At 50.0% G+C, this 19,440-nt stretch overlaps 10 protein-coding genes across 10 annotated transcripts; 4 read left to right on the top strand and 6 right to left on the bottom strand.

Moving 5' to 3' along the window:
• Window positions 1–97: 97 nt before the first annotated feature.
• atfB (bZIP transcription factor atfB) lies at window positions 98–1,051 on the top strand (the record flags this gene model as incomplete). The annotated part of the gene is made up of 1 exon (XM_057231855.1): window positions 98–1,051. The coding sequence occupies one exon, from the start codon at window positions 98–100 to the stop codon at window positions 1,049–1,051; it is 954 nt and encodes a 317-aa protein (XP_057083620.1).
• A 1,048-nt stretch (window positions 1,052–2,099) lies between these two features.
• N7447_007592 (arylsulfatase) lies at window positions 2,100–4,026 on the top strand (the record flags this gene model as incomplete). The annotated part of the gene is made up of 2 exons (XM_057231854.1): window positions 2,100–2,257; window positions 2,319–4,026. The coding sequence occupies 2 exons, from the start codon at window positions 2,100–2,102 to the stop codon at window positions 4,024–4,026; spliced, it is 1,866 nt and encodes a 621-aa protein (XP_057083619.1).
• Window positions 4,027–4,752: 726 nt separating this feature from the next.
• N7447_007591 (Zn(II)2Cys6 transcription factor) lies at window positions 4,753–6,817 on the top strand (the record flags this gene model as incomplete). The annotated part of the gene is made up of 2 exons (XM_057231853.1): window positions 4,753–5,766; window positions 5,819–6,817. The coding sequence occupies 2 exons, from the start codon at window positions 4,753–4,755 to the stop codon at window positions 6,815–6,817; spliced, it is 2,013 nt and encodes a 670-aa protein (XP_057083618.1).
• Window positions 6,818–6,976: 159 nt separating this feature from the next.
• On the bottom strand, window positions 6,977–8,781 carry N7447_007590 (putative iron-regulated transporter; the record flags this gene model as incomplete). The annotated part of the gene is made up of 5 exons (XM_057231852.1): window positions 6,977–7,246; window positions 7,314–7,999; window positions 8,057–8,096; window positions 8,189–8,292; window positions 8,421–8,781. The coding sequence occupies 5 exons, from the start codon at window positions 8,779–8,781 to the stop codon at window positions 6,977–6,979; spliced, it is 1,461 nt and encodes a 486-aa protein (XP_057083617.1).
• A 286-nt stretch (window positions 8,782–9,067) lies between these two features.
• N7447_007589 (mitochondrial 37S ribosomal protein mS47) lies at window positions 9,068–10,654 on the bottom strand (the record flags this gene model as incomplete). The annotated part of the gene is made up of 3 exons (XM_057231851.1): window positions 9,068–10,276; window positions 10,330–10,491; window positions 10,544–10,654. 3 exons carry the CDS (start codon window positions 10,652–10,654, stop codon window positions 9,068–9,070), a joined length of 1,482 nt encoding a protein of 493 aa, XP_057083616.1.
• A 358-nt stretch (window positions 10,655–11,012) lies between these two features.
• Window positions 11,013–12,021, bottom strand: N7447_007588 (mitochondrial 54S ribosomal protein uL4m; the record flags this gene model as incomplete). The annotated part of the gene is made up of 2 exons (XM_057231850.1): window positions 11,013–11,864; window positions 11,938–12,021. The coding sequence occupies 2 exons, from the start codon at window positions 12,019–12,021 to the stop codon at window positions 11,013–11,015; spliced, it is 936 nt and encodes a 311-aa protein (XP_057083615.1).
• A 705-nt stretch (window positions 12,022–12,726) lies between these two features.
• N7447_007587 (mitochondrial 54S ribosomal protein mL38) lies at window positions 12,727–14,050 on the top strand (the record flags this gene model as incomplete). Its single annotated transcript, XM_057231849.1, has 2 exons — window positions 12,727–13,258; window positions 13,326–14,050. 2 exons carry the CDS (start codon window positions 12,727–12,729, stop codon window positions 14,048–14,050), a joined length of 1,257 nt encoding a protein of 418 aa, XP_057083614.1.
• Window positions 14,051–14,240: 190 nt separating this feature from the next.
• Window positions 14,241–14,916, bottom strand: N7447_007586 (putative mitochondrial inner membrane protease subunit 1; the record flags this gene model as incomplete). Its single annotated transcript, XM_057231848.1, has 2 exons — window positions 14,241–14,426; window positions 14,485–14,916. 2 exons carry the CDS (start codon window positions 14,914–14,916, stop codon window positions 14,241–14,243), a joined length of 618 nt encoding a protein of 205 aa, XP_057083613.1.
• Window positions 14,917–15,503: 587 nt separating this feature from the next.
• N7447_007585 (OBAP family protein) lies at window positions 15,504–16,346 on the bottom strand (the record flags this gene model as incomplete). Its single annotated transcript, XM_057231847.1, has 3 exons — window positions 15,504–15,535; window positions 15,590–16,045; window positions 16,130–16,346. 3 exons carry the CDS (start codon window positions 16,344–16,346, stop codon window positions 15,504–15,506), a joined length of 705 nt encoding a protein of 234 aa, XP_057083612.1.
• A 332-nt stretch (window positions 16,347–16,678) lies between these two features.
• On the bottom strand, window positions 16,679–17,283 carry N7447_007584 (uncharacterized protein; the record flags this gene model as incomplete). The annotated part of the gene is made up of 2 exons (XM_057231846.1): window positions 16,679–17,138; window positions 17,204–17,283. 2 exons carry the CDS (start codon window positions 17,281–17,283, stop codon window positions 16,679–16,681), a joined length of 540 nt encoding a protein of 179 aa, XP_057083611.1.
• Between the last annotated feature and the right edge of the window lie 2,157 nt (window positions 17,284–19,440).

Here is a 19,440-nt window from a genome sequence, read left to right as displayed (position 1 = left end):
TTAGGGCAAGACTGTCTTAACTTGGCCTTGCTTCCTCTCTTAGAACGGAAATAACTTTCTCATAACTTTCTCTCCAAAGCTTCTCTACACCCGTGACATGTCTAACCTCAAATCCGCAATGCCATCAGGCCTGCCATCAGGGTTACCCCCAGGCCTAACAGATATCAACCTCGGTCCATCCCCATTCACATCTTCCTTCTCTGGTGATTTCCTAGGCCTCCCAATACCAGACGACGATCAACTCTGGGGTCTAAGCCCCGTCTCACCAATGGCGGGCTGGGACAAAGACTCGGGATATGCCCATTCCGCACTCGAACGAGACCTCAAAAACGCCCAAGTCCGAAATGGCCAACCAACTCCACCCCCATACGACGATGGCCGTGAACATTTCTCTCTAGACATGATGGAAAGCGCGAGCAAACGAAGGCGCGTGCGCGAATACAAAGCCGCCGCCGCTAGCCTCAGCCCGGACCTTGACGATGCCCCGCACGAACGCGCCAAGCGGGCTAAATTCCTAGAGCGAAATCGTCTTGCCGCCAGCAAGTGTCGTCAGAAAAAGAAAGAACATACTCAGCTGCTGGAATTCAATTTCAAAGAACAGTCGGAGAAAAAGGAACAGCTCGTTGCGGAAATTGCACGTCTGCGCTCTGAGATTCTCGGGTTGAAAAATGAGGTCCTCAAACATGCTCAGTGTGGCGATGAACCTATTAAACTTCATCTCGCGCAAATGGTAAAGAAAATCACCGATAAAGATGGGGCTCCGTCTAGTGGATTGGAATCGCCCGTCAGAATCCACGATCATCCCTCCGTCTCCCCGCTCGAACCAACCCCAGCTCCTCCCGTGACAACTTCCGTGCCTGTGTCTGCGCCCGCACCGACGGCGATGTCATTCGGTTTTGACGATCCGCTGCAACTTGAGCCGGCTACTGCGGCAGCAGCCGAAGCATTTGAACAGCAGATGCGACGCGAGTCGGAGGTTTCGCTCGTTTCTGAGGGGTCTTATTCGTTTTCGGCGGAGGATACCTCCTTTGATGATTTGATCAATGTATAAGTGTGAACAGTGGATGTTATGTGTTAACGACTTTTTTTTTTATGTGGAGGTAATGGGGCAGCAGGTCTGTCTGTCGTTGGGTTTTCTGAATTGAATTGCGATCCAGTGGGAACTGGAGGGTGTCTGGCGTTTTGATTCTGCGGGTAAACGGATCAAGCTGTTTGTGGTATTCGGTATTGCGTTTGTTTCTGTCGATTCTAGCTGCCTTGAGGGCGATTGGCTAGTGGATTGTTGCTATGGGCATTGGCCTAAGATGTATTTTTCTATATGAATCACATGGCAGATGGAAATGAATTGTTTCTATCAATACGATGGTTTTATGGTAGGGAGATAACTATATATACCAAAGTCAAGATCTTCCACCGGTTGACTTGACATGTGCAAACGACATGTATTAGGGCAGTATCCTTCTCATGCTCAGCCCATCAACCCTGCCAAACATCCACTTAATCTCGAGAGACTTGCCGTCTCGTTCAGACAGAAGCAAAGCCCACAATCACGCCGTCGAGAAACTCCAAGATAATACATGTAGGGAAGATCTCGCACACGACCGCAACAACCCCAATTCAAGTTATAAGTGACAATATCGAGATATATTAGGGCAACCGTAGCAATCCCCGAAGTATCCTATCTAGGCTAGGGATGCACCCACCGTGGCAATATCAACGCCATGAAAGCCCCACAGGCTAACAAGAGTCTCTGAAAACGATCGAGCACAACAATTAAACAAATAACCTCAATTGTACCAAATATGCCCGTCAATAAAAGTGTCTTCTCCCAAGCTTAAGAACTATGGCTCGACTATAATGATAAGAGTGGAATAAGATGTGTACTTCTGCTTGTATACTTCAATTATGTCGCATTCTAATGTCATTGGCTTATTCTCTCTTAGTCCAGTGGAGACACTCCGCAATTACGTGCCGACGGCCGATGGCCGATTGGCGACCCTTTTGCGTACTTTGTATGCTTCCAGGATCTGCGAGATCTACGAGATGTCATACATACCGTTGACATTCCCCCTCACTTCCTCAACTCATCATTCTAAATAATGACAGCCAAACGCCCCAACTTCCTTGTCATAGTCGCCGACGACCTCGGTTTCTCCGATGTAGGCTGTTTCGGCGGAGAAATCCGCACGCCTAACATCGATCAAATCGCTAAAGAAGGTCTCCGATTCACCGATTTCCACGCAGCAGCAGCATGCTCGTAAGTCTCAAGTCTCAACTCAAGCCAGCTCTCAATCAAACATTGAACTCACAATACCCAGTCCCACGCGCGCCATGATCATGACAGGCACAGACCATCACATCGCCGGCCTAGGTAATCTAATCGAATGGACCAACATCTCCGGCCAAAACGGTCCGAAGGGCTCGGCCATGAGCACCGCACCGCAACGCGGAATGCCTGGCTACGAGGGATACCTCAATGAGCGGGTCGTGGCACTCCCGGAGATTCTGCGTGATGGGGGATATCACACCGTGATGTCGGGGAAGTGGCACTTGGGATTGACGCCAGAGCGGTCACCACATAAGCGTGGGTTTGAGCGCTCGTTCGCGCACTTGCCCGCCTGCTCAAATCACTATGCGTTCGAGCCGGAGTTGAAAGATGAAGACCAACTCCCGACTTTCATTGAGGCAAGTTATATCGCTCTGCACATGGAGGATGGAGAATATGTGCGTCGGCTCCCAGAGGACTGGTATTCGTCCGACGGGTACGGCGATAAGATGGTGTCTTACCTGAAAGAATGGAAAGACAGCGGCGGCAGCGATGGCCCCGATGGCCCCGATGGAAACGGAGACCGACCTTTCTTCGCATACCTCCCGTTCACAGCGCCGCACTGGCCGCTGCAAGCTCCGCGTAAGTACATAGACCACTACCGCGGTGTGTATGACTCGGGCCCGGACATCCTCCGCGAAAAGCGACTCCAGCGTCTAAAGGAGCTAGGGATGGTACGCGAGGACGTCGAGCCGCATCCCGTGCAAGCAGAGGAAGTCAAGGCGTGGGAGGAGTACAGCGATGAGGAGAAGAAGAAGTCTGCCGTTGCGATGGAGGTTTTCGCTGGGATGGTTGAGTGTATTGATTCGAATGTTGGGAAGGTGGTTGATTACCTTCGGTCCATCGATGAGCTGGATAACACATTCGTGTGTTTCATGTCTGACAATGGAGCCGAGGGCGCCGCCTACGAAGCCTACCCGATGGTGAAGAGCGGGGTCATGCCTCATCTGCAGAAATACTATGATAACAGCCTGGAGAACCTCGGGAACGGGAACTCGTTTATCTGGTATGGCCCGCGCTGGGCGCAGGCTGCTACTGCCCCCTCGCGGCTGTATAAGGCGTATACCACGGAGGGTGGCGTGCGTGTACCATTCACCTGTCGTTTCCCTGCGAACTTTGATATCAAGCCTACAGATGTTGCTGGTAAGGGCGGGATCACGGATCAATTCGCCACGGTTATGGACCTCGCCCCGTCGATCCTCGATATGGCGGGGATCAAGCACCCGGCGCCGATGTACCAGGGTCGTGAGGTCGTCGAGATGCGCGGTCAAAGTTTCCACCCCTGGGCAATCGGCCAGGCGGAGCGAATCCACCCGGTTGAATTTATTCAGGGGTGGGAGACGTGTGGACGGGCAGCGTTGCGTTGTGCAGACTGGAAGATCGTTTTTATTCCCAAACCCAAGGGCCCTGAGAAGTGGCAGTTGTATAATCTCGTGCAGGATCCCGGGGAGATTCACGATCTGTCAGAGACCGAGCCGGAGAAGATGAAGCAGTTGCTTAAGCTATGGGATCAGTATGTGCTTGAGACGGGTGTTGTCCCGCTCTGTCCTGATCTTGGGGAATTCTTGGAGGCGACTGAGGCGCAGATGCCTGAGAATGCGTGGATGGAGTTTGATTATTGGAAAGATGGGGCGCGAGATGAGCCGGAGAAGTTTACGAGGCAGCCGCCGAGGTTTCAGCGGACTGTGAAGCCTTTCTAGTCTTTCGAAGGGATCCCGCTGAATCCAAATCAAACGAATAGAAATGACTTCTAGTCAGCCTTTTGTTTCAGCCCATGCAGCTTGCCTATAGTAACCGCGGGGTAGATTCCACCAGGTAAATCGCTTAGCGACGTCTATAATACAATAACATTTCCCCAGGAGTTTGTACGGAGCAAGATGGCCGAGAAGATGGTTTAGTGGGCTAGTATTAAATATTCTAAAGGTTTATATATCCTTATACGACGCTAAATCTCTCAGAAGTATATAGAGGCTAAAATATGGTTGGTACAAATACCATAAGTCTGTTGATCAGTATCCAGAAGTAGCCCTTTGAATCTATTCTATTTCAAATGCACCATTATACGACTTCTAGAAGTAGATAGTTTTCTTTTCTGGTGGGTGATTGGACTTCTACAGGAAAACAGCAAGGTGCCCTATATTCGCGCTTGTTGCGCCTATTTTAGATTGATCTACTTTCTAGGCCTAAAAATACGATCATATTTTGTATATCGACCCGAGGTAGTTTGTAGACCAATCACAAGTGTAGATTAATATCGTAAGCATGAGTCTTTCTGACTTCATATTCTTTTCCACGTGGATATTTATCATCGTCGATCCCCCGAGAACCGGCGTTATTGCGGGGAAACCACCGTCGAATTTCATTGCGAGACAAAACTAAACAGACTACGTTCTGTATCTAGTATGCTTTGGGCTTAACCTAGTTCCATGGAGGTAAGAATTTTCCTCAAATCACCTCTAACCCCGACCAACGTGAATTCTCCACAGGTGCCAAAAGCTCGGGGAGCTGGCAGGTCGGGCCCGCGTCGACGGACAGGGTGCCTAACATGCAGGGCCCGTAAGGTCCGGTGCGACGAAACAAAACCAAGCTGCTCCAATTGCGACCGACTGCGTCTACGATGTCACTACAAACCCCCTATCGCCCCCGGCGTGGGGTGGGGTTCGTCACCAACTCGCCCAAACGATACAGCTGCATCGCCGAGTAATACATCACCGTTAGAGGGTTCGAGCTCATCCGCTACAGCCACAACTTCATTACGCTCCCCCGACATCAACTTCTTTAGTACCGTGCTCCGCGCAGACGGCCACGCAATACCAGCGCCGACACCTACACTTCGGCAGCTGCCTACAGACCAGGACTCGTATCCTTCCGAGTTTGACATGCTTCAATTTATGGGCGGGATCACCTCCGAGCTAGAACAGAAGCAGAAACACCTGGATTTGACGACTGGGCTGGCGATGGCGTTCACCGCTAGTCCGGCGTCGCAGTCGCTACCCGCGACATTCATACCAGGCATGGATGAAGCGCAGTTTTCAGCGGACCGTCGTATTCCACTTACTCCAGATACTTCATCTTCACTTATTGATGGGACCTCAATTGGAAGTGCTTCCGATGCAGGCGGTACTTCGTATGAGGACCAGCTGCTACAGCATTTTCTGACTATTGACCTACCGGCTACTATATTTGCGCCGGTAAACATCGAGTGGAAGTATATGCGGTCGGCGCTGCTGGCTCATGCGCGGGATTCTAGTCCGCTTCTGAATGCTTTGTACTGCTATGCAGATGTCCATAAAGCGATGATGGAAGAGAAACGATGGCGCTGGGCGCCGGCTTTTTATAGATTGTCCAGTTCAGAGATCCAAGCTTGTATTCATGGCGAGGTGACCGATTCCACCCTCATCAAAGTTTTTGGTTCTATTTTTCTGTTAATGATATCCGAGGTATGTTCAGCTTGGTTCTGACATCGAGCAGACTTGGCTCATCTGGTCCCAGATTCTTTCATCTCCCGAAATATGCACCGGAACTTCTTATATTCACTCGGGGTATCTCATTCTACAACGATTTCATGATCGCACCCGGCACTGGACCGGTATCGGCCATCTCCTAGTGTCATGGGTCTCGCTGCTAGATGTCAAGTCCCTGATTGCAGGCCGAGATGGCGATCCTCTCGCCGAGCTCGGCACCATCCCAGAACATAGCATACCACTGAAACCAATAGATACCCAAATTTCCCAACCCCCTCACGCAAGAGCGCCAGCAGAAAACTACAAAGAAGAAGACAGCATCGAAGACCCATTCCGCAGTCCCAGCTACCTCGTCTACGAATCAATCGTAGGCCCAGCATTCCAATTCTTCGTACAAGCCCAACAAGTCGTCCGACGAATAGTCGGCATCGACCTCCACCACCGCAGCCGCGGAACCCTCACCGACGAGTTCGAAGTCCTCCAGCTCGCCCACAAAGTCGGCGCAGACCTCGAAACACTCTGGCACAGGCGTCCCTCAGTAATTGACGTCTACGGACGGCCAGAAGCACTAACGGATATCCTGTGCGTTCCCGTGGCATTGGAAATTTGTCGCACATTCAGACAATACGTGGCAAACTTCTTAGCGAACTTTATCTACTTGCACCGCGTTGCATTTGCAATCTACCCACGCACAGACCGCGTCAACGGCGCCGTCGATCAGATCATTCAATTAGCTGCAGTTGATTCGACCAGCCCAGACCATCTACCTGTTAGCTTCCTGTGGCCGCTGTTCATTGCTGGGCTTGAGGGTACAGAGGACCAGCGCAAGTGGATTGTCCACGAGATTCAGCGTATGGCTGCGGCCCACGAAGCTGACTCGGCTCCTTCGGTCACTCGTCACCCAACCGCTGATAGGGTTCTCGTGCTCGTGGAGGAGATGACTCGACGACAGGATGTGTCGCGCACATGGGCAGACTCGAAATGTGTGAGGCGGGAATTATTTTCGGACTTTTTCGTTATAATTTAAACGTATTCGGCGCAATGTATATATGACTTTAATAGCTCAGCGTTGTGGCCATATATCCAGAAACTTTGTTTTTCTGGTTGATTTTTTTGACGATCGAGATCGTCAAGAGATGTTCTCATGAATTTTATGATACAAGAACTTACAACCACTTCAAATGCCCTAAACCTCCCCAGACCCAACGGCTCGATATAACACTTTATCACCACCCATGCACCGCGATCGATGCAGTAAATGGCCCCGTTCTCTGCGCACATACGCCGCAAAACAAACAGCAGCAACCGCCACAGCCCCCGAACTGATCATCACGGGATACCTGAACTGAGCCGGCAGCGGGAAAGCAATCGTCGATGCAAAAGAAAGCATCTCGAAAACATTCTGCAGGGCCATTTCAGTCGCCGAGAAGCGGGCACGGGCATGTTCGTTGATATTCTACATAATATCATTTGATCAGCACATGCAACCCACAAGCCAACAACCAAGAAATCAGTCCACTTACCTCCTGAACAAGAAACTGGACAGACAAATCAAATCCCCAAAGTCCAACCCGACTCAAAGCCACACCCGCAATCAGCGTACCCGCCACGACCCGCGAACTCGAGTCCCAAGCAACGAACGCCACAGCCGCACCTGCAACGCAGGCAAATTGCCAATTCAGGAACCACAGCCCGGACCGAATCGGACCGATTCGGTTCATGATTATAGGCGCTGTCCATGTGCCGGATAGCTCGGCGACTACGGAGCCGATGCGCATGTAACTGACCTGTAACGAGGTGAAACCCGCATGTAGCAGGTATGTGACCATTGTTGCGCCGAAGGATAGGACTGTTAGGTAGAGGAGGCTTAGGGCGAGGGATGCTAGGAAGACGGGGCTGGCTATGTATTCTTTCCAGGGTGCTAGTGGTGAGTCCGGCAACGAGTGGGGTTTGCCAGATGGATTTTGGTCAGGGGCCGCACTCTCGCTAGTTATATCATCTGCTTGTGGTATAGTATGTGTTTTGGTCAGGGCTGGGACTGATTGGTAGACCTGGGCAATGGCCATGTATTCGACCAGCACGGACGTGGTGTTTAGGATGAATACTGTCCATATTGCGTATCGGGTTGATATGCTGTCGACCAAGGAGATGAATACTGGTGCTAGGAGCTTGCAGATGAGATCTATTCGTCTCATTGAGGCGTTCAGGTCTGTTATTTGATCACAGTTAGATATTGTAGAGATCCAGCTCGCTTCGGCTTTCTTACCTTGTCGAGGGACATTGATACTATCCGAGATCACGATGGCCTGTCAAATTATCAGTGATGTCTCTTCAGAATAAAATATACATCGGATGCATGGAAGCGGTCAAACAACCCAAATACGATCCCCGTACATACCCAGTCCCGTTCCACAGCCACTGTATTAGCCGTAGCGGCCAATTTCTCTATACAAGCCAGCAGGCCCTGGAAAACGAACAGGACAATTGTAAGCGTCCAAGAGACTGTAGATAGAGTCGCTACAAAACACAAACATGACACTGCGACAGGGAGTCTTTGCCACACTATTCGCTCGATTAGCCGTCTGAACAATAACATGATAACACGAAATATCTTCGCGGCACTAACACACCAATCGAATATCTCACGGCTACGAGCCGGTCTGAACGATCAACTTGCGCACCCAGCCAGGACGATAGCGCGACGGTTGAAAATGCCCGCACTAGAGCGTATATCGAAGCATACAGTAGTGTGCCCGGAAAGATCGAAGCTAGGAAAAGCACGGCGCCGAATTCGAACATGCGTGAATTCCATGCTGAGAGTGCGTGTGAGATGTATAGGCGTGTTAGTACTGAGTGGGCTTCTGGTGCCGGGGTATTATTGTGGGGTGGTGAAGTATCATTCGCCGATGCCAGTAGATGAGTGCTGGAGGAATTGGTGACGCTTTCCGATAAGTGCTGACTAGGCCCTGGGGACGTGCTCTCAAGCAGCATGTTGAAGTGTGGGAATTTACAGATGTGCGAGCGTCTGGTTTATGGATTTGATTGAGATTCAGTTGGGGCGGGATTTACAATGCCGCGGGTGGGCTGAGCACCTTCGCGGAACCATTTTAGTGTGCTATTGCGTTTGATCTGAGTCGATCTAGATATTACTCTTTTTTGTTTAGTTGAAGATAACTGCAAGAAATGCAATAGATAGTATATGGTATATGGGCCCAATTCCCAATAAATTCTAATACACAACAATAAAAATTACAAGCTATAGACGGTATCTCTCTCTCTATTCAACCCACTTGAGTCCTTCGGGAGATGATGTCGTCGTCCGTCGGGCAATGACCTCGACGACCTTTCGGCGCACACCCTCGCGGTGGGCGTATTTCTGGAGGAAGTAATCGACCACGGGTCTCCGTGATGGGTGACCTTGGCGGACAACCTTCTCGATCTCTTCCTCGGAGGGAAGAGCGAAGTGGGCGTGAGGGTAGTTTTCGTAATCTCCCTGGCTCAGGAGTGGTAGGCGGGTCTCGTGGTCGGCGATCTCGAAGAAGCCATCAACAGTTTTATCCGAAACCTCTTTGAGAGTAGCGGGCTGCCATTCGGGCTGACGGGCAGGCTTGGACATCAGACGGGCCTTGACACCCTCGACGAAATCAGGGTGGCGCATGAAGTTGGCAGCGACCTTGTGCTCGCGCTGGAAGGTCTCTGAGATGGACCACTTCTTGCCAAGACGCATCTGGCGCAGGGTCACCTTCAGAGAAGTCGGGGAGCGGCCAGACAGAGTCTCCAATGTCTTTTGTGCCCACTCCTTGTGCTCGGTCTCCTTCTCCAAAGCCTGGATGATCTCCTCCATGGTGTTGAATCGGAAGCAGCGGTCAATCGCAGTGCGTAGGCTACCAGCCATGAGCATAGGCTCCTCCTCAAGTGGGGGGAGGCCAAGAGAGAACTCAGCCATGGTCTTGTTGACGATTTCCAATCGCTCGGGAAGCTCGACGTGGTCGGGGAAAGTCAGCTCAGAGAGACGCTGCGCGACACTGCTCAGCACGCTGGAGTGCAGGTAGTGTGTAGCAATGCCTGCATACAGAGTCTGGACACCCTTCAGGCGCTCCGAGGTCAAAGCCAGGTATGTGCCGGTCTCACCATCGAGACGGGGAAGGAAGAACGAGCCACCAACGTCGGGGAAGAAGCCAATGGTTGTTTCGGGCATAGCAAACAAAGTACGCTCAGTCGCAATTCGGAAGGGGGCGTGCATGCTGAGGCCAACACCACCACCCATGGTGATTCCGTCCATAAATGAGATAACAGGCTTCGAGTATGTAGCGATCAGGTGGTCGAGGCGGTATTCGAGTCCGAAGAAGTCTGTCGATGCTTGTTGTCCTTTCACTCCACTCTCATTTTGCAGTGCCAGGGCAGCAACGTCGCCTCCCGCGCAGAGCGCCTTGGTGCCGGCTCCGGAGATGAGGATCATGTTTGCAAGATGAGATTTCTCCCACTCCTATCCAACGCTTAGTATTGTGTGTTTATGAAGTTCCGGGTATCCACTCTAACCTTCAATCGAGGGAGAATCTTGCGAGCCATCGAGCCGTTCAGGGAGTTGAGCTTCTTGGGTCGGTTGAGCTCAACGCTGCGGAGGCCGTAGATCGAGTTGAACAGAACATCGTCGCGCTCATCGCCTGGGAGCTCTTTGGGAATATCGGATGAAGTCGACATCTAACGATAGTAAGCATTGAATATCGGGCTTCTCTCCGAACGGGGTGTATACCATAGCTGTTGGCCGAAAGGCAGGGTTGGTCACCTTGGCGCGTAAAGGCATTGCAGGAACGCGCGAGATCCAGCTCGGCGAGGAGACGCGATTGAATTGTCGAAGTAACATTAGAACTGGAATATGACGAGAACCGGGCAAGAGGGTTATGTGGTGACAATCAGGTGTTTTCTCCGCTTTCTTGACCTCGGGAGTTTTTCGCTGGATTTTCTCTCCGCTCCGAGGGTCAACTCCCGCCCATAACCGACAACCTTGGGTATTTTGGGGATACCCCAATTGATGTTATTTTTGGAATACGAATGGAAACGAATAATCTGACTGGTATATAATATAAAAAGCTGCTAAACTACTACATATGTTGTAGCCCTCAGGCCGACTCGGAGAAGTGATAACGTTCGAAGTATACATGGTCTATTTGTACATAGCTAGATAATGCCAAAAAAAAAAGAAGAAACAGAAAATGATGCAATTAAACATTCTTCCATGTAGACGCCATCCGGCTAAAGTCCAGCGGATACACCTTCTTTCCGTCTAGTGAAGGCGAAAAGAGAGTGTCCACCTTCGCCAAGTCCGTCGTATGTGCAAGCAAGATCTTGTGCAATGCATTCTTCTCAATGACCAATCTTGCTGTCTCCAAGACATTTTTCACATCCAAATCCTCGACGCTGATCGTTCGTGCGTGGTTACCGAACTTTTCGACCGCATCGGAGAGCATCTCATTCGGCTTCAATGTAATGAATGTAGACCGGCCCTTCTGATACCAGCCATGAGCTTGGATGAGATTTTTGATGAAGAACGGGCTTGAAGCTTCATCCATCTCGATGTTGTTGTCAACGACAATCAATTCGCCGCGTGATAGCCGGTGGCTGAGGGCAATGCGCCAGGCCTGGTCATAGATCTTTCGTGGCAAATCGGTCGAGAAATCACGAGGATGAGGTCCGAAAGCCACACCACCACCTCGACGAACTGGCGACATCTTATCACCAGCACGCGCACGACCGGAACCCTTCTGCGCGTACAGCTTCCTGTGACTACCGTGCACATCGTCCCTCCATTTGGTGCTGGCTGAACCTTGTCGGGTGCTGTCACCCTCGTAGATGACTGCGCGGTGGAGAATATCGTGACGAGTGGGCATCTGAAGTAGCCTCCGGGAGTAGTGGACCAGACGCTCGGGTTGCAGGTCAGGCCAGCGGTAGGTCATGACTTGAACAGGGGTTTGGCCACCTGGACGTTGTGGTTGTTCGACCTGGACGGCATCCTGAGCGGCTACTGGCGATTGTGGTTTGGCTTCAGTTGCCATTGAGCGTGTAAGGCATCGTTGCTTTATGATTCGACGCGCTGTCAGTAAATGCATCCTCGGACCGGACTAAGAATAATTCATGGAGTGCACTAACCGTCACCTGCTTGGGGCCAGACATGAGTCCGCCCGAGCTGCGTGACAGCAGCCTCAGCGACCGAATAACATCGTTACCTGCCATTGTGAAAGGTACTGCGTGATCGACGTATAAGTTGGTGATGTCCGGAGTGTTCAACGGAGCAAAAGTTGACACGGGCGGTGGGTGCCAGCAGAATATTGACGCTACAAAGTATAGACACAACTAGTCCAATTTAGGTGTCTTATTATCCCCAGCCAGGTCTTGAGAGGGGATCCTTCATTATGGATTGCATTTCGAGAATGTTACATCCAGATTTGTAAAGCCTGTATTGGCATTGTGAATAAACCACGCGAGGCAGAGCAACTATCAAGGCAGTTTATTGACTTGATAAAACACGGAGAGATGACGAGGAATGAAAAAGAGAAGACAGTGCATCTGAATTAATTTCACTACAAGGGGGATCAATGCATATACGGCCTCTGTTCTTGACATTATGTTGAAGATACACACTATGATGTCTGTTTCGTTGTCTTTCTGAATTTCTTTTTCCCTTCGCGGTATTAAACATTTAGGAAGATGAGAGACGGAGGAAATCATAAACCGTACAGACGACCTTTCTATTGTATAATTGTGATTTTCATGCTTGAAAGGTTCTAGGTTGATATTGATGCGCATGCTTACGGAGTAGATAATGTAGGACTAGGGTTGGTCACGTGATAGGCTAGGTCCGAACAGAAAAAGTTCCCCAGGAAGACAACAACATCGGATCCTCAGGCCAAGCCCATCATAACCCCAATTCCTCGAATCATGGCCCACTGCGAACGGGCTTCGAAGCCTCTGCTCCAATGCCTTCGCAACACCTACTCTAGGGGCGTGGCTGGAGTCCAACTCCAAACACGAGCCTTCCAGTCTACCGCCAGCGTTCGAGAGCCCGAAGCTGAGACTCCGAGCCAACCTTTCCACAAGGCACCCGATCCCTCCCTTGTGACGAGTCCCCGTCTTGAAAGACGACTGCTGCGACAAGGAACCACCCCCATTGGATCTCGTCGTCGCCGTGCCGCGCTCCAAGATTCCGAGAACCTTCCTTTCGAACAACTGCCCTACCAATGTTTCCAAGAAGCCCGAAAGATCTTGCTTGCGGACCGCGAACAGAAGTTGAAGGATATTGAGGCGATGAGACAGCGTCTTGCCAGGCAGGAGGCTTTGGCCGACCAGGAGTCTGGAGGAGCCAAGGCGAAGAAGTCCCGCGTTACTGCGATGCAATTACACCTGGAGCGACTCAAGGTCCTAGCCGATATTAACGACCCCGCGGTCAAGCGGAAGTTCGAAGATAATGAAGGTAATCACATCTGGGGTCAACTGATCAAATTAGGCTGAGGCTAATGATCCGTTTTCTATCAATTCAGGTGACATGTCCAAGCCCATCTACCGCTTTTTGGCCGACCGCAAATGGCGCGAATACCGCCGCAAGATTCTGGTCCAGCGTATCACCCAGATGAACGTCGTTCCCGATGTCCTGCCTCACTGCGACCCCATCGTCGACACAAAGTTGTACTTCGGCAAGCGACAAGTCCAAGCCGGTGAATTCGTCGACGCGAAAGTCAGCACAAGCGCGCCTAAACTCGACGTGCAGATGTTTGAGGGTGGTGAAAAGCTGGTCACCATTGCAGTTGTCGATCCTGATGTCCCGAACGTTGAGAACAACAACTTCGATTATAAGACACATTTCCTGGCCGTCAACGTCCCTATCTCGGCCACCTCCACCAAGCTCGATCTCGCGCAGCTTTTGGAGGATTCCCAGGTGGTTCTCCCCTGGCTCCCACCTGTTGCTCAGAAGGGAAGTCCCTACCACCGTCTCTCTCTCTTCGTCATGGAGCAGAAGGACTCCGAGCCTCTCGACTTTGCCGCCGTCAAGGCCAAGGAGAACAGCCGCGACACCACCCTCCTTCGCACTCTCCAATCCCGTTACCACCTCAAGGCCATCGGTGCTCACCTGTTCCGTACCCAGTGGGACGACACGACCCTGGAGGTCATGAAGGAGATTGGATTCGACAATGCCAACATGGAGCTGCGTCGCAAGAGAGTCGAGCCTCTGCCATATAAGAGACGTAACCCCTCTTCGTTCCGCTGATCGTGTTTGTCTCCCCTGTTCTGTGTTCAAGCCGGGTTTTGTATTGTACAATTTGATATATGTATGAATATGCACACTGTTTTAATCCCTTTCAACCAAACTCCATGTGTATGCTTAAACAAAATAAAACCGAGTGCCACGCATCGGCAACCCATAACTCTCTCGTCTGGTATAATGTACACTATAATCCTCAAATGTTCTGGGCCTCCAGTTGCGCCGGTTGCAACGGATTCGTCACCCACCCCATCTTTGACAGAGGCCATACTCTGGCAATTATCTTCCCATTAATGAGACCCATGGGCACCGGACCGTAGTTTCTCGAATCCCTGGACCAGGGAAGATTGTCGCCGGCAAGAAAGACATGACCTTCGGGGATCTGCACAAACATCACAAGTCAGCAATTGAATATAACCAAAACAAAATACATGACTCACCTGAATCATATTTCCCTCCTTGCCAATACCCGTACTAAGCGGCTTATCTTGACAGACAAAATCCCCAGGCATGCCGACTACCCGCTTGGCCACATGCACGCCTTGAAAGTTCGGATGACCATATCGCACGACATCTCCGACCTCGATTCCTTTGCCATTACGGTGCATGCGCGATATCAGGAGCCAGTCACCTCGCACGTCGAATGTAGGGTACATCGACGGGCCCTCGCTGAGCTGGATGGTGATCAGATGCTCCCAGATCAGCGCGCAGGCGCAGAACGTGCTTGTGCCATTGAGCGCGAGTCGGCCAATTGTGCGCGGATTGAAGCCCCTTACTAACGACCGGACTAATTGCTCCATGTGTAGTGAATTGGAAGCTTGGTCTTGCTCAGATCGAGCTGCATCAACCATTCCGCGGTCGGGACTGGTCATGTGATCGTACGGTGCCTTTAAAATCCATTTTTTTGCTCCACATTTTCCTCTTCTCCCATCATTCAATATGTCCTGCGTATTGAACCAGGGGAATATCGCCGTCGCGTTGGATTTCGATATCCAGGAGCCTTTCAGCTATACCAGCTGACCATTAATGTTTGGGTGCTGGGCTGAGAAGGACCTGGGTTTTCATCCATGCCTCGATTATTCTGAGCCTCTCTACAACCATTAGAGATGTGTCGATATCCTTTACATATACTCCCCATACCCATTACCCTAATCCCCAATTCCTTGTGGGATATTCGCTTCTCCAGCTAGAGCTTGCCGTCGCCAAAATATATACGGACGAAGCAGGTGTAGAAGATCTGAAGCAATATGAAAACAACCGGCCTATCTTGTTAGATGCGCTGTCCTCCAGTGTGCCTCAATATGACCCCATTTCATTATGGGACTGGATTCTTGAGGCATGTGTAGCGGGGAGACATCTCAATTAGACAATTTATTATCATCTTATTCCTGTTCTCTTGATTTCTTGGTTTCTTTCGTACGCTTTTTGGTCTATCATTTGAGACTTGTCCATGGGTCAATCAAGTTGCCTTGGTCCACATCGAATCAGCATCTAACCACCATGTCAGTCCAAATGCAAACAAAGCGAAGTAAGCACAATACATACCGGTATGCTTCTCAACTGGCTCAATACCCTCCCTCTTCTTCGCCTTCTTCTGATGATCCACGCCAAACCTCTTATTCCGATCCTCCAACAACGAATCCAACCCCGCAGGATGCGCAACCTCCACGCTCTCATTCGATACAAAGCTACCCATCAACTGCGGCTCCCCCATAGGCACAGGATCTCCACGATCAACCTGCCAGAAATGATACGTCTTGCCATAAAGAGGCACAACATCTTGCATCTCTGCCGTCTCCGCGGTTTCCCATACAGCATCGGGCATACCAGCCGGTGCTGGCATGACCAGCATGCCACTCTTGACCTCGAACTCGTGCGTGTGCCAGAGCTTACGCTCTTCAGCGGGAAGAGTCGCGAAAATCCGCGGTGTGACCATGTATTCCACGCCGATGAGGCGGGCATTTTTCTCAGGTGAGTCGTAGATTAGGCATTGGCGGATGTCTGGGGAGGTATTAATATCTGGCACGTCCACGATTGGTCGTTCGGTTGTCTTGTCTAGCTATGGTTATGGCTGTTGGTACATACCCTCTGTTAAATGAGTGCAGTAGTGGTTGGCTTCGACGCATCGCGTTGGATCGTCGGCGTAAACGTGGAATGCATTGAGATGGGCGCATATTTGTTTCACTGGCGTGAAGTCCTGGATCATTGAAGCTCCGCCCTCAAGGACTCGACTCTTCAGTGTTCGTGGGTCGCCTGGGAGTTCATTTCCCTTGCAGCAGGAGCTCTTGTTGCCGTCTGACATTTTGTCGTATGTTGAGTTCAAGATGGGGACCAATGTTATATTCGCGAATTGTTAATGAATAGAAAGGATCCAAACTGGAATTAATACTTGAACATAAGTTCTGAGGCAAGTTTCTTTGAACTGACGTCACGATGATTGGTAATTTCCTATTTGGGACTATTTACTATTACAGCTACCTTTATATGTAGCTGTGTTATTCGTCGAAGAAAACGATACTTTGAAGTTGCCAACGTGCAGGTAGTTCAAACATACAGCCGTTAAAGGAGGAACAACGTTGGATCAATTGCGCTTTTGGTATATCGGATATATTGCACTTAATCTGCCTCGACAACTCAAGCAATAATCTCCCTCTGCTCCAACAAATCATAAGTAGGGGTCTTCCTCATATCAAAATTTCCCTGGCCATCAAAACGGTGCTGTTCTTTCTTGCGTTCGCAGTAAGCCATTGCTATATTCCGCACTATGCTCCACTCAAGCATGCTCGTGCCTAAAGCCTTGTTATCGGCCTGAAGCGTTTCCAACGCCTCCTTTACCCACTCGACACAATTCCATCCTGGCCGATTTTGTCGGACAGGCGTATTGCGCATAATTTCCGCTGTATGATATCCATCCAATACCTTCCCAATCATGATACGAACGAGTAACATTCTAGTAGCGGTAAGTGAACACTCCAGCTCTTCGAAGTGCCACTCCGAGCCCCCTCCCAGCTTTGGACTCTCGTTCGCATGGTAACAGAAACCAGTGCTATTCTCTGTCTCAATTTTGGGCCCTACAATCAGGGACCAATGGTACCTAGTCAAGATATCGTATTAATGTTGTTGGTTGCTTCAGCTAAACATCATGGATGGTAATCTCACGAGTCTTCCTTGCCTGGCATGGTTGATTTGCCTCCTCGTGCATGGAGAACAACATATATCCGATCTTTGTTAGAGGGCATTGCAAGTGACGTTGACCAATATGGCTAGATATTCTGCTAATTGGGCCGATTATTGAAGGGATGGTCGTAATGGGTTCTCTAAATCTAGAACCGGGCTCCACGGATGTCTTTATAGTAGAAGCTTTACAAAGTTATAGCCGCTCTTGAATACGGTGTGATGTGATTCGGGTTGCAGTAGATCTTCCGATCTCTTAAAATAGAACCGAATTGGGCACTTCCAGGGGTTGCCCGGATGGGTAGAAAAGGGGCCAATTGGGTTTGTAGAAGTTCCAACCAAATCCCTGCGAGTAGGCGCAGCATAAAAATAGAAATTCCAACCAGGCAAATTTAGCGGCTCACCTAGCGTCCTTGTTTGGGCATGTAATCATGTGATAACTACGTATTTGGTGTTGTGTGTCACGTGACGTGTCTAGTATGTACTACCTGCAAATCCTGAGGCGGCAAGGCGCCAAAACACGCAAAGATGAGGCATGTGACTGCAGCTGAATCAAAGTCTCTCATGCGATCGCAAGGCAGGTTAAGGTCCACGTGATTATGCACCTTAAAACGGCTGGCCTGAGCCAACGTCAGTTCCAGTTACCAAAATTGTCCGGTTCGCTGCTAAATCTCCTATTCGTATCCCTTTAGTTGTGGTTTGATCATTTACTGAAAGGGATTCATCAAACGAAAGTGATTAAAGAGTCTAAAGTCTATAGTAACGCCTTCTTACATCTTCCTACACGATGAAGAACTACGTAAATGGTAGTTGTGGTACCCATCCCAGAATGAGAATTCACTTGCTTTGTTACATTACGAGTAGCACATTCGCATCTATGCTTTATTAGCCTAGAAGAGCGAGGTTTATAGATCGGCAATCTATAGCCCCATCACCAGGCATTGATTGGCTCTCGTACCATCGTACACTAAACCCAAATAGGCCGAGTATGGGCCCTACTATACAGCAGATTCCATCCACTCGCGCTTTACATAGCCCACTCGAGCAGAATATCATTGAGACTAACTAAAAATGACCTACGGAATGCGAATGCCGATTTCTTGGAGATTGACTATAAGTGAAGTCACTCCCAGCCTCGGTCCAAACTCCTACTTCTTTCTTCAAGCCCAAGACCTCTTCGCGATCAATCTCAGTGCGTAGCTGGACCAGGACGTCGGATTCTTTCGACATCTGCCTAGGTGGTGGCTTGATGGAGAGAAACAATTGCCGGGTCGCCACCTTTCATGGCCTGGTTTGCCCTTACAAGGCACTGTTGTGATTTATATTAGCGTGCATGTATTTCTCGTCATAGGAGAAAGCGTACATGAGTGAGCCAGTAGAATCCCACCGAAGCTGTGGGCAATGAAAAAAATTGGCCGCTGGTGAAGCTGGTTCAGCCCTCTGTCAGTTCAATTCTCTTTAATTAGTAATTGTCCTTGGGTCCCTTGGACTCTGAAGGTTCTGACATGAAGCCGTGGATAAAGCTATGCACCGAGAAGGTATGAGGAGAGAAACGGTAGGTGAGGTTTAAACGAGAGAGTCGGAGTTCGCCATAGTGGTAACGTGACGAGACAGAATGGAGAGTTTCGAGATCAATGTTCGTGAGAATGTCTGTGATAAAACCGCGCTACATCTCCCAGGTTATCGAAGGCGGAAGTAGATTCGAATGATGCGCGATAGCAAGATCGTGTTTGCTACAGATAAGCCAGCAATAAGATAAGAAGAATCCGCATGCACATTGGTAGAGTGATTCGTCTTGACCTAGGACGATGCCCTTGGTGGTCCAAAATTCATGGAATAGTAAATAATCTGGCAGAGGCTTGATGAATATGCGTTCGGCGTGCGAGATAAGATGTTCGTTGGGGTTTTCGGTAATGACAATGGTGCGGCCTAGGAGGACTTGGCGGTGGAGTGGACGAGCAGCTTTTGGAAGACCTGCTAGCCACAGATGAGAGTAGATCCTGTCGATGGATGATGTCCGCAGATCCAAGTCGAGAATCTCCAAGACCGAGCGTTGTGGGTTGAAACCAGTACGCGGGTGGTAGGGTGGGAATGTTGGTATGATTTGTTGGAGTCCATGTACTTTTCTGAAAAGGCGGATTTAAGGGACTCTAGGCTTTATTTAGAAACATATATTCGTTCTGATAGGATTAAACTTACTTTCCTTTCCTCGACAGTTTTGT

The sequence above is a fragment of the Penicillium robsamsonii genome, assembly GCF_028829455.1.
Source record: "Penicillium robsamsonii strain IBT 29466 chromosome Unknown utg000004l_segment0_segment0, whole genome shotgun sequence".
In the NCBI taxonomy this organism is placed as follows: Eukaryota; Fungi; Ascomycota; class Eurotiomycetes; order Eurotiales; family Aspergillaceae; genus Penicillium; species Penicillium robsamsonii.
The sequence above is the reverse complement of the archived record's forward strand: the minus strand, read 5'-3'. Positions and strand labels throughout refer to the sequence as shown.